General features: G+C 43.7%; 1 protein-coding gene across 14 annotated transcripts in view; it reads left to right on the forward strand.

Moving 5' to 3' along the window:
- wnd (Mitogen-activated protein kinase kinase kinase 13 wallenda) overlaps positions 1–14,124 on the forward strand; it is a 436,263-nt gene that overhangs the window by 309,472 nt on the left and 112,667 nt on the right. Inside the window, exons 1-2 of one of the 14 annotated variants that reach the window (XM_071659727.1) lie at positions 4,041–4,138; positions 6,326–6,830. The exons of 12 other annotated variants lie outside the window; for them this stretch is intronic. In XM_071659727.1, the coding sequence (XP_071515828.1) occupies positions 6,799–6,830 (32 nt within the window). In that variant the 5' untranslated portion in view covers positions 4,041–4,138; positions 6,326–6,798. Of the gene's footprint in view, positions 1–4,040; positions 4,139–5,960; positions 6,831–14,124 lie in introns of those variants that run through there. One more of the 14 variants, XM_071659726.1, reaches the window with a different exon arrangement.

Here is a 14,124-nt window from a genome sequence, read left to right on the forward strand (position 1 = left end):
TGGGAAAGTACGAATTTTGGAGAAAGTGAAAAAACCTGTCTATTGAAATGTGTCAGGTCATAGTCATTAGGAGAGACATGAGAAGGTGGAGAGTTCCAGAGCTTGGACGTGTAGGGAAAGAAGCAAGTATCAAAACGGCCCACCCTCTAGTTTCTGATGGCCACACAATGATCATGTGACGCAGCAGCTTGCCGAGTATTGCGTGGTCTAGCTAGTGGTGGGGTACATAAGCAGCTAGCTCTCGGGTGCAAAAAATAAAGAAGAGGGAAAGTGAACCAATATTACGGCGTAGGGCAAGGAGGGTCAAATTTGGAAGTGACTTTGGGACAGTTAATATGTCGGACAGCTTTCGACTCAACTCTTTCAAGTAAGGATGCAAAGCAAGAACCACCCCAAATGTGAGAGCAGTACTCCATACAAGGACAACTCAATCCTTCGTATAAACGCAGCAACTCTTCACGAGAAAAGAAATTTCGACATCTAAAGAGGACGCTCAGTTTCTTAAAGGCAGACTTAGCTCTTCCTGTAATGTGGCGTTTCCAAGAAAGAGTGGATGTTACAGAACTACCAAGTGCGGTCAATGAGTCAAGATATGGCATTACAGGACCTTCAAGGGAGAAACGAGAGATGTGAGGGGAAGTTTTCGGTAGAGAGATGGATTGAAACTGGATCTTGGAGGCATTAAATTTAACAAGATTTTGTGTACCCCACTGATATACCCTATCCAAGTCTAAGTTTACTGAGGAAATTGTATCGACCAGAGATGCATATCGACTGAGAGAAAAGTGAGTAGAACTGAAGGATGTAGATGAATGCAGTGTTGAGTCGTCAGCGTATGAGTGCATTGGATTATTTGTGAAGGAAAGGAAAATGTTGAAAGAAATGGAGAAAATGTATAGGGGACAGGACAGAACCTTGAGGGACACCGCTGTTGATGGAGGAAATGGGGGAGACTGATCCAACAACAACCACATACATAGGTCGGTTGGAGAAGGCGCTAGATATGAAGGAAGAAAGTGAGGGAGGGAAGCCAAAATTGGGGAGGTTAGAGATGATACCCCGACGCCACACCCTATCAAAAGCCTTAGATATGTCTGACTCCCCTAATTCTTTCAGGTATGATAACCAGACATTAGTAAGATAGGAAGGAATATCGCCAGTGGATCTTGCCTTACGGAAGCCATGCTGGTGATCAGAGGAAAGATTGATTTTCGATGTGTTTAAGGATATGGGAGTTAAGGAGGGATTCAAAGACTTTGGAAATGGTAGGATGTCAAAGCAATAGGACGATAGTTAGAGGGGTCATAACGGTCACCCTTCTTAGGGATGGGATGTATCAATGCATACTTCCAAGGAAAAGGAAAAGTTCTGGTTTTTAAGCTGAAAGCGGAACACACGAGCAAGCACTGGTGCAAGTTCAGGGGCACACTCTTTCAATACACGGGTATAGATGCCTTATCCCTTGCTTATTTCCGTAGATAGAAGTGCTTTTTGGACAATCCGAAAAGAGATTACGGGATGGGGCATAGGATTAGTAAGAGGAGCATCAGGGGGTGGAGGAATGTTAGAGTCATCCAAGGTGGAGTTAGAGGAGAAACGGGAACCAAAGAGAGTTGCTTTGTCTACGGGAGAGACATCTATAGTACCGTCAGAACGGAAAAGTGAAGGAAAGGTGGAGCGACAGAATTTGTCAGAGATGCCCTTAGCTAAAGACCAGAAAGACCTATCAGTGGATGACGAGGAGAGGAACGCTTCACCTCACGGATAACGTGCTTGTAGCGATTACGATGTAGCGATAAAAGCTGATTGGTAGCCAGAGAAGGAAGAGTTTTTCAGTTCCTGATACGCCTGATCCCTTGCTGGAATGGCCTCAGAACAGTAACGGTTGAACCATGGGTTGGATGAAGAGGTCGTCTTGGAGGAAGAGGGGGTAAATGCGTCCACTCCCATTCTGCGTTTAGCGGAGACAGAAACATCACCACATAAGAGATAGTAATTTACCCAAGGAAAGTCAGGAAAGAAGTTATGTAAGTTATTCCAGTCAGCTTTGTCGAGTTGCCAGTATTTACGCATAGAATGGGCTGCTGGAGAGATAGGTGCTGTTAGAATGGATACATTTATGGGAGTGTGGTAAGATTAACCGATTGGGGTTGAATGTGTGTATTTACAGCGGGATGGACTCGAGATGAAAAACAAATCCAGAATATTAGGAGTGTGGTCACAGCAGTCAGGAACATGGGTAGGATGGGAGATAATTTATTTTAAATCGATGAGAATGGAGAACGTAAGGGCTTCAGTCCCTGCACCATTCGTATGGGAGGAATTCAACCATTCCCTATGGTGAACGTTGAAATACGCAAGGTAGAGGATCTCTGCTTGTGGTTGAGAGGATGTCACAGCCTTATGGCAGGGGTCTAGATAGTTGATGAAGGATATAAGATTTGTAGAATTAGGAGAGCAACAGGCGAAACAGAGGAAAAGTGTGTAAGTAGGGAGATAGACCGTGATCCACTTAACATCAAAGTTTGGAGACTAAAGGTCCCTGCGACGTACAACAGGTGTTGATGTTGGAATAAGCACAAACACCACCTTTGAACGGGGATCGTGAGTGGAGGTTATTGTTAAATATGAAAAAGGGACTAGTGAGAAAATCATTAGACAACTGTGTCTCATAGAGGAGTAAGATATTAGGGGAGGTACTAGACAGATGGTATTCAACTGAGGAGAGACCATGAATAGTGAATAGAAAAAGAGGAAGGTCTAACCGAGAGGAAAAGGCCGTGGGAGGGTCCGACACTGCTACTGCCAGAGCTCTCACACTCATTGCCAGTAGAGTCAGGCAGAAACCGAGAGATTCTCAGCACCCCATGATACCGGGGACGAGGGGCTGTGGGGGCATAGATATGACGGACTCTGTCATCATGATGATACTGTCGTGATGTTTGAGTGAACAGATGTTGGCCAAAGCACTTATGTGAAAAAGTAATAATAATGATAAGGAAGGTTTGAGTAGGTGTATGGTGCTTGTAAGATGGTAGGACTAGCCCGGTAGTCCCGTTTGGATGAGACAGAAAGTAAGACCAGCAATCCTGACATGGGAGAGTTGTAAGATGGTTCCGGACACCACTGTCAACAGCCCAATACTTAAAGGGTTACTCCAATGGTCGGGGCACGGGATAATCCTTGAGTGAGCTGGGGTACTGAGAGGGGCCAATACACAACCACCTGAGCCCTCCCTCTTATTGATGGCAGAGTCACACAATAAAGTGTAGTCAGAGTCTGCCTTAAATTTGCAGGGGTCATGGGAGGGGCCATTACTACCTGAGCCCTTCCTCTTGCTGGCAGCAGTCACACACACTTTATATTTTCATTTCTCCATACTCTCTCTCTCTCTCTCTCTCTCTCTCTCTCTCTCTCTCTCTCTCTCTCTCTCTCTCTCTCTCTCTCTCTCTCTCTCTCTCTCTCTCTCTCTCTCTCTCTCTCCTACCCATACATACAGGTCAATGCTCACGGCAGGAATATCCCGTGTCTGGAAGAATGAGCCATGCAAGCTAGGTGTTGTCAAGTGTTATGTGTACCTCCATGTTGTCAACCTTCACTGAACACACTCAACGCAACTAGTTAATTCTCGAAGTAGATCTCCCACTTTGATTACGCCTCAACCTACGAACTCCCTCCCTCTGTTTACACTTAATGGCCGCTCCTACTTTAGAAAGTATTACAAGAAGGGAGGATCTTCAGCCATCCGCTCCCGCCCCTCCTGGTCACCTTCCACGACATTCACGGGAGACGTGGGCAGTATTCTGTACTCCTGTATCGTGTATGGATGTATGTGAGCGTATGCCCAGTACGGGTGGTGCTGCTAAGGGTCTATCATATGATTATGCTTGCTCATTGTTGTAGTTCAGATTTAAGATTTTTTAAGCTTAAAAGTAAAATAAGAGCTCCTAAAGATCGAGGTAATCCTTTAAAGTGGGAGGAATGAAAGGAGGGAGGCGGTATGACCAGGGTCGGGCGCGGGGGTGCAAGCCAGTCAGGAGGTGATGGTGGCCTAGCACGTGAGGTGCGCGCGCAGACCCACACATTCCTCTCACCTGCTCATAGCTCGCCAAGCAGCTGTTGTGCTCGGCGTGGAATAGTGAATAAACACTGCATCTTCACGTTGTTGCGAAATCGTTTTTTGACGCGTGGCTTATAAGGCGTTGTTAGATCTAATAGAGCGTGATCAGTGTATTATACTCCAGAGAAAACTACAAAAATGGCAGGAAAAGGCAGCCTGCAAGGAAAAACAAATGACTTAACTTGAAAATCTCGTATAAACGTATGAAAATATGTGTGTACTGTACGGATCCGAATTTACTAAATGCTAGAAAAGTGAACCAATATACAGAGGAGTGTCTGTACCGCTGACAAGAGAGAACAGTGTGTTATGTGTGCAGGCCCGGTCAAGTTGAAGGACACCTCCAAAAGTTCATTGACCAGAGCGAGAACAGCGAAGGTCGCTCAAGTTTGAACATTGGAAATACTGCATTGACGATAAGGGTAGATAACTGTGTGATTGAACACTAATAAGTCATAAAGGTATGACTGTGGAGGTTTACATGCTCTTAACATTATATGTACTGACATGGTGGGAGACTTGGTGATGTCGGAGGCTTGGCCATGCATGGATCGATAGCAGGTGCGTCGTCCGTTGATTTATTGATATACAGTCTCTTACCTCAAGACTGTTGAGGAGCTAGGCTGCGTCTGAGCTATCACATGGAGACTTTTTATTATGCTGTGATGTATTTCTTGTGTTTAGTAAGAATTGGAACATCACAACAGCAAACTTTACCAGTGGAATTGGTGAAGATGAAACGTGGAAAAGATTGATGTGCGAACTGGTGACTTGTGGCGGTGTTGTCAGGTGTGATTTACTTCGTGGGAATGTTATGGAGAATTGTGTACTGCTGAGACCAATTCACCAGATTGAGATATTAACTGAATTTCCTCAGTAACTCGAATATAACTTGGAATTCCTTGCTACACCTTGTACTTCGACCGGATACTCATTTGCCTTGCATGTGTCAGTGCTACATTAACAGATGATCATGTTGTTAGCTGATATTTCACGAGTACAAGTTATACAGGCTGTATCCCTTGTGATGCAGAGGCTCGGGCTGCCAGAGCGCGCTCCAGGTTGTGTTAAACCGGAAGTAAACCAAAAGAAATCTTAACAGTCTCTTGACACGCTAGCAGCTCGGTGACCTTATTTGACCTCATATATAGTAGCGATGAAATGAAGGCCACTCGTGGTAATTATGCTGATAATAATGTGTACTCTACGTCGCGAGCAAAAGAATCGTGGTCTTAAATGAATGGACATTTTTTTCCCTCTTGTTTGCCAGCGTTCTTGGAATCCAATTCGGTCAGAGGATCATATAATTTATCCAGCAATCCATCACGCTCAGAGCACGAACTGTGTTCAGTAACCGCCAGAAAAGGGACATTAAAGTTTGGTTTACTGAATGATGTTAGTGGGAAGCTGTCTGGCATCGCTCGGCACCAGGAAGGGAAACATAAGGATCATATAGTGTGACAATTAGCCGCGGGTCAATAGGTCTTGAGTAGAATTTGTAAAACTCTAAGTGTAATGATCGTGTACAGTATGATAGATCATACATGGATACCCAAGTAAGACCTCACTTGACTACTCATATAACGGAGTCTATTGGTCAGTCACATTTCACAGCCACAACGAAGTTTTGAGTCCACGTCTGTAAAATCTGCTGATACTGTGAAGTTTTGATTTGTGAGGTAACGTATAAGCGCCGAGGGATTGTATACAAGAAATTTCCAATGAAAAGAAAATGTTAGTATTGGCACACATTCGTATCCTTGTTAGAAAAATTCATAGAATTGACGCAATCTATCCCGATGAAGTACGCTTTATGCGGGTCGTGTTGGGGGAGCATGTGTCCAACATTTACCTTGAAATCAAAATCTTTCAAATTGCAGAAAGAAAAATGTAAAGTAATGAAATACGGATTTCATGAAACATGTAAAACATTGAATTTCGTATTTATATATGTGACACGTATCATTAGGCGGCGTATTGCGTGTCCGAGTGTGAGGGGGAAGCCCCGGAGTGGCAGGCGGCTCGCTCCGCTATACTCATTTCTTAGAAGTGTGTAGCGTGACCTATTGAAGAGTTACAAGTTCTTGGTACTAAGTTCCCCGCTACAGGTGTTTAGGCTTCATGGAAGTTTTCATAGAATTTCTAGATGAGAAATACATATATCTGCCCAGTAACTCGATTTTCAAACTGCTTTGTTTTGGGTAGTGATAACAGAAGGGTCCGGCGAAGATGTTTGTGAGAGCATGAAAGGCGGAATATGAGACTAGAAAGACTTCCTACATCCTATGAAAGAAATGGAGGATTATTGTGCTAGGAACGTGAATTCCAGGATAACCAAAACACGTTCCAGGAAGTGGGTATTGTTGTGAACCTGGCGAGCCTTCGGACAAGTTCAGGGTCGCCCTCGCTAGAAACAGAGCGCGCTGAGCAGTGCGCTGGCGGACGCCGCTTGGTGAAAGTTCTGTCGCCTCCACAAGCTGGCCTGCTGATCCATACTGGACATTCAGTCAGCTTTGTTGTGATGTGATTATGAACTTTTGTGAAGCAAGAAACTTTACCAGTGTTCTTCCTTAATCTTTCAAGCTGTGGAAGATTTTGGAAGTGTGGAATTGCTGGAAAATATGACCTGATGCCTGAGCGTTACTCTGGGATTAAACGGAACGTTATCGTGCATCAAAATGGATTTTATACTACGGAGACGAAACAAACGGTGAGTACTTGGTAGAAGAATAATAATTCAGATAACTTCTAGAAACAGAAAACATAGCCTTCTCCCTGATTATCATAATATAGCAGTGTACATATAAGAAAGTTTATATTCATCGGGAGCAAATGCAAACAAAACAAAAGCAGGTGAAGATGGTCCAAGATATCTGGGATATTGATTGGTAGGTAGGGATAAAGCAGGCAAGTATCACACTACGGTGTTAAGCGTGAGTGAGAACATTAAGAGTATATTTACGAGCTGCGAAATTTCGTTACGATTTGTTTTCGATAATTTGTTTTCTCGATTTTGAGGCTTTGGTTGATATGAACTCCTCTCGGTATTGGTAAACTCTTCTTTCATGTGTTAACATATAACGTTTGAATTTACAATAATTGAAAAAAGTTTTTAAATCCATTACTGAAGTTTTATTTTTTTTTCAAACTTGTTGAATTTATTATACGTGGACGAATGACGGTTTTAGTTGGAAAGTGTGAATGTATACATGACAGCTATACTGTAGCCTGTATACATGACAGCTATACCGTAGCCTGTATACATGACAGCTATACTGTAGCCTGTTCAAAGTGGCTGCCGAGGGGGAGCAGAGGGAAGGGTTCAGTCCAAGCTTCAGCATGATGGTGCGTCATTAGTGGTCTCGATTGATGCTGAAGCCTTTCAACCATACCATTGGCTGTGTTGCCGTGACAACAGCATACGAGTTACATCGACTTAGGTATCCTTGTACGAAGGAGCAGGTTATGGATTGGGAAGACTCGATAGCAGTATATATGCGGGGCGTCAGGTGATGGGGTATGAGGCTCAGCATCATCGACATAAACAATATCGAACCTGCTAGAAGGAAGGGGAACTACTGGAGGGGCGCCTGGGCGTGATGGTAAACCTTGGACTGCTGGAACTAGGGACAGGATTGGGTTCAACTTATGGCATGTGCATTAATGATAGGCCAGACGACTCACTCAGTGATAAACCACTGCTTATTTCGAACACCAGGGAGGAGAGAGAGAGAGAGAGAGAGAGAGAGAGAGAGAGAGAGAGAGAGAGAGAGAGAGAGAGAGAGAGAGAGAGAGAGAGATGAAGATTTCTGCGTTGTGGCTGTGGGATATTGGGACGAGTATCGCCAGGCCGTGAAGAGTTATGGGTGATTTTGAAGGCCATAGGCAGGTCGTTGGATATTGATGACTTGGAGCACAGAGGAGCATCTTTAGAATCAAGATGGGTCTGGGTCCCTTTGTTGATCATCATGTGCGACAGTTGTTGACGGAGCTTGGGTTATGGGGGACAGCATTGACGGAGTGGCGGGAGAGAGCGTCAGCGGTCGTAATGTTAGCTTCATGGACAGTATAGCAGTAGCGCATAGAGGCTAACATGTCCTTGGTCGAAAGTGTATCATATTTCTTTTGTCGGGAAAGAACGTAGAAAGGGAATTGATGGGTAGCCGCTTGTTGTCCAGCTTGCGCCAATGGTGAGAGAAGAGGTGTAAGTGGAGAGGTTTGTGGGAGTAGACTGGGTGACTGAGGCGAGTTGTAAGATCTGCTTAGGGTGAAGATTATCATCTGCAGCTGTGTCCACATCAGAGGAGTCTGGGTGTTCTTCAGTCGTGAAGGGGATTCATGGGAAGAAGAGATAACAGGAGAGCTGATGGCCTATGACGAGGTTACGCCTGGTCATAGACCTAACCTATATATGGTAGAAAAGGAATAGCACAGCAAAACGCTGTTGATGTCCCGCATTGTGGGAATGAAGCGGTGGTAAGAGTCGACGATAACCAGGAACATTCTTTACCCCGTGTTAACGAGAGATGGGGAAACTCCTTAAGGGCTCTGACTTGTGTCTTGCCGAGAAGTTGTGTCCGAGGAAGATGATGGTAGGAATGTCAAACACACATTAGGGTTCATGTGAAGTTCGTAGTCCCGTGTCCGTGTAAAGAGTTGGCGAAGGTGCTGCAGCTGTGCTTCAGGGGAGCGATGACCGCGAGGAAAAAAGTTTGAAGAGATTTGTGTTCAGACCGCATAGACGTCTGATCCATTTTCCGTGGTATTAAAGGCATGTAAAGGCATATTAAAGGCTTTGGGAATGGTCGCAGGCAACACAAGAATATGATTAAAAGCTTGAACGAGATTTCATTTAGATCAGACGGTAGATTCCATGGCAGAGATCTGGAGATGGGAATAGGGTAACGATACAAAGATCTGGAGATGGGAATAGGTAACTAGGTAACGATACAAAGATCTGGAGATGGGAATAGGTAACGATACAAAGATCTGGAGATGGGAATAGGCAACTAGGTAACGATACAAAGATCTGGAGATGGGAATGGGTAACGATACAAAGATCTGGAGATGGGAATAGGTAACTAGGTAACGATACAAAGATCTGGAGATGGGAATAGGTAACGATACAAAGATCTGGAGATGGGAATAGGGTAACGATACAAAGATCTGGAGGTGGGAATAGGTAACTAGGTAACGATACAAAGATCTGGAGATGGGAATAGGTAACGATACAAAGATCTGGAGATGGGAATAGGGTAACGATATAAAGATCTGGAGATGGGAATAGGGTAACGATACAAAGATCTGGAGATGGAAATAGGGTAACGATACAAAGGAGTGGTGTTGATGATGGCGTGGTACTTGCCACCTGTGTATGATTTGAGGACCAACAACCGTCAGAAGGAAGGCTGACGCCTGTATTCAACATCATGTCCTCTTTGAGGGAAGTGGTCTACATTGTGCTTGACAATAAAGGCTTCAAGGACGGGGCAAACGATGTCTGTGAACTCACGTCAGCAGGGCGCCGAGTGGTGGTAGGGCTGTTTAAGAAAGGTTAATAATGTGGCAGTGATGTCGTGGCTGTGGTGGGCCGGAACGTTAGGGTTGGCAACTTGATGTTGCTGCTTGTGACGTAGGAGCTTCAAGGTCATATGCCTGCCGTTGGTGGGATTAGACAAACGCTGGACAGGTAGGTAGGTCTGTGGCGGCTTTGACAGCCGTACGTAGGGCTGGGGTCGTTACTGATGACATCATTTATTTTGGTCAGAGCTGGACTCGCTGCTGCTGAGTGCTGCTGCTACTTAGCAGTAGTCCGTTGTTTGACGAGTATCCCTGATGTCTTGATTAGAAAACGGGTCGTCCAAAGACAAAAGTGCGTGCCAGGCGAACCTAGCAGTTAGAATGTCTGCAGTATCTGAACATAGTGACCCATGGCCAGCCTCAGGATCTGTACGTAATGCCAGACTTAGAGGAGAGAGGAACACTGGTAAAACACAATAGCACACTATATTTACAAACAGGAATATGTAAGGAGAAAGTGTGAATATTGATTATCGGTGGTCTATCAAGCGGAAGACAGCTGCTTGGTGTAGTTAGAACTGTAAGAAGACGATCTCTTTATGCATGAAGTGGCAGGTGTTCTGAGAGAGGTTTTCACATGTCTAGCATTATGAGTGATGTGTCTACTCTATTCAAACCAGCGGTTGGTTCTCTGAAATACGTTTGTGAAGTAATAGCGAGTAATGCTACATTATACACAAGATAGCTAAATTGAAGTTATTTATTATTTCTTAAATTTTGTTGAATGTAAGTTGATTCCCCACACATTCCGTACAGTATGTCTTCCTTGGATTAAGAAAAAAATCTTAGTGTGTATGTGAAGTCTGCAACTCATTTTGTGTAGTGGCTTTACAGCTTGTATCATCCTTGATGCTTTCAGAAGCATTGAAGTTACTAAAGCCGAACTTTTAGTTGTGTAATTGATGTCTTGACACGAATGTTTGTAGGTGTTAACATTAAATAGTTGAACTTTACACTTTGAAGGCGATGTACCTTCATGGTAAAAGTAATTGAAGTTATACAAGTGTGACAAAGCAACGTATATTCATTTCTCCAATATCAACATTTTTCATTTTGTAAAGAAACGTCACCAACCTTTTTTCTTCGTTAACAACAGTTTTGAAAAACAATGATTAATGTTGGGTCTTCACTTGGGTACTTTATATTCACTTCTAAAAGCATAGTAGAATTCCCTCACTTATATATATATATATATATATATATATATATATATATATATATATATATATATATATATATATATATATATATATTATCCCTGGGGATAGGGGAGAAAGAATACTTCCCACGTATTCCCTGCGTGTCGTAGAAGGCGACTAAAAGGGGAGGGAGCGGGGAGCTGGAAATCCTCCCCTCTATTTTTTTTTAATTTTCCAAAATAAGGAACAGAGAAAGGGGCCAGGTGAGGATATTCCCTCAAAGGCCCAGTCCTCTGTTCTTAACGCTACCTCGCTAATGCGGGAAATGGCGAATAGTTTGAAAGAAAGAAAAGATATATATATATATATATATATATATATATATATATATATATATATATATATATATATATATATATATATATATATCCCCGGTTGGTACTAACGATCCTGTCAGGAACCATCTTACAAGCACCATACACCTACTCAAACCTGACTTATTATTATTATTACTTTTTTCACTTAAGTGCTTTGGCCAACATCTGTTTACTCAAACACTTGTATCATCTTGACAGAGTCCGTCAGATCTATGCCCCCCCCTCGTCCACGGCATCAAGGGGTGCTGAGAAGCTCTGGGTTTCTGCCTGACTTTCTGCTAACGAAAGGGAGAGCTCTGGCAGTAGTAAGGCCGGATCCTCCCACACCTTTCCCTCTAAGTTAGATCTTCTTTTCTTTCTATTCATTATACCAGGATTCGTGGTTTAGTAACCAATCCTCAGTTGAACATCATTTGTCTAGTACCTCTCCTAATATCTTACTTCTCTCTTGAGACACAATTGTTTAATGATGTTTTCAGTTTTCCTGTGTATCGCCTATTGCTTTCCTAAGTCACCAAATTTTATATCCTTCAATAGTCCAAACTCCTGCCATGAGGCTGTGACATCCTCTCACCCGCAAGCCAAGATCCTCTTCCTCGGGGATTTCAACGTTCACCATAGGGGATGGTTGAATTCCTCCCATACGGATGGGGGAGGGATTGAAACCCTCACATGTTCCTAATATTCTGGAATTGTTTTTCACCTCGACTCCATCCCGCTGTAAATACACAATATCACCCACAATTGGGTCATCTGATCACACTCTCATAAAGGTATCTATTCTAACGACACTCCTTCCCTCCCTCTCCAGCAGCCCCTTCTAAGCGTAAATACTGGCACCTCGACAAAGCTGATTGGAATAACTTACGTAACCTCTTTTGACTTTCCTCGGATAAATTGCTGTTTCTTATTGGTTATGCGATTGTCTCCGCCATACGCATAGCAGAGGTTATTCTTGCGGGAATGGAAGCATGTATCCCCTCTTTCTTGAAAGCTACATCGTTCAACTATTCCTGTTCTGAGGCCATTCATGCAAGGAGGGATCAGGCGTATCGGGCATGGAAAACTCTCCTTCCCTCGGCTTCCAGTCAGCTTTTATCACTGCCCGTAATCGCTACAAGCACGTTATCCGTGAGGTGAAGCGTTCCTCTCCTCGTCATCCACTGATAGGTCTTTCTGGTCTTTAGCTAAGGGCATCTCTGACAAATTCTGTCGCTCCACCTTTCCTTCACTTTTCCGTTCTGACGGTACTATAGCTGTCTCTCCCGTAGACAAAGCAACTCTCTTTGGTTCCCATTTCTCCTCTAACTCCACCTTGGATGACTCTAACATTCCTCCACCCCCTGAAGCTCCTCTTACTAATCCTATGCCCCTTTCCGTAATCTCTTTTCGAAATGTCTGAAAAGCGCTTCTTTCTTTGGACATAAGGAAGGCTTTTGTTTTAGATGGCATCCATCCCTGTGTACTGAAAGAGTGTGTCTCTGAACTTGCACCAGTGCTTGCTCGTCTGTTCCGTTTCTGCTAAAAAACAAATCTCTTCCTTCTCCTTGGAAGTATGCATTGATACATCCCATCCCTAAGAAGGGTGACCGTTCTGACCTCTCTAACTGTCATCGTATTGCTTTGACATCTACCATTTCCAAAGTCCTTGAATCCCTTTTCAACACCCATATCCTTAAACGCCTCGATAATCACAGTCTTCTTTCTGATCACCAGCATGGCTTCCATGAGGCAAGATCCACTGAGGATATTCTTTTCTATCTTACTAATGTCTGGTTATCATACCTGAAAGCTTTGGGGGAGACAGGTGTAGTTGTCCTTGACATATCTAAGACTTTTGATAGGGTGTGGCATCGGGGTCATATCTCTAAACTCCTCTTTTAGTTTCCCTCCCTCCCTTTGTTCCTTCATATCTAACTTCATCTCCAGCCGATCTATCCCTTTGCTTGTGGTTGTTGATGGATCAGCTTTCCCCCTTTCCTCCATCAACAGCGGTGTCCCTCAAGGTTCTGTCCTGTCCCCTATACATTTTCTCCTTTTTTTTCAACAATTTCCTCTCCTTCACAAATAATGCAATGCATTCACACGCTGACAACTGAACATCCACATCCTTCAATTCTGCTCCCTCTTCTCTCACTCGATTTGCATCTCGTCTTGACACAGCTTCCTCAATAAACTCAGACTTGGACAGGATATCTGAGCGGGGTAAACAGAATCTTGTTAAATTTAATGCCTCCAAGACCCAGTTTCTACCCATCTCTCAATCGAAAACTTACTACTCTCGTTTCTCCTTTGACAGTTCTGTAATTCCATCTCTTGAATCAATTAACATATTTGGTATTACTGTGATATCTGCTCTTTCTTGGGAAACCCCACATAACAGGAATAGCTAAGTCTGCCTCTTAAGAAACTGGGTGTCCTGTTTAGATGTCGAAACTCTATTTTGAACAGTTGCTCCGTTTATACACGGGATTGATTCGTCCTTGTATAGAGCACTGCTCTCACATCTGGGGTGGTTCTAGCTCTGCATCCTTACTTGACAGAGTTGAGTCGAAAACGCTCCGACTTATAAACTGTCCCAGGCTAACTTCCAAACTTTATCCCCCCTCTCCCTACATCCGAATATTGGTTCACTTTCCCTCTTCTGTAGGTATTAATTTGGTTTTTGCACCCGAGAGCTGGCTGCTTATGTACCCCACCACTAGCTAGACCACGCAATACTCGGCAAGCTGCTGCGTCACATGATTATTGTGGCCATCAGAAACTAGAGGGTGGGCCGTTCCGACAACTACTTTATTTCCCTACACATCGAAGCTTTGGACCTCTCTGCCTTCTCATGTTTTTCCCAGTAACTATGACCTGACACTTTTCAACAGACAGGCCTTTCACTGCCTCAAAAATTAGTATA

This window comes from Panulirus ornatus, chromosome 68 (assembly GCF_036320965.1).
Source record: "Panulirus ornatus isolate Po-2019 chromosome 68, ASM3632096v1, whole genome shotgun sequence".
Classification (NCBI taxonomy): Eukaryota; Metazoa; Arthropoda; class Malacostraca; order Decapoda; family Palinuridae; genus Panulirus; species Panulirus ornatus.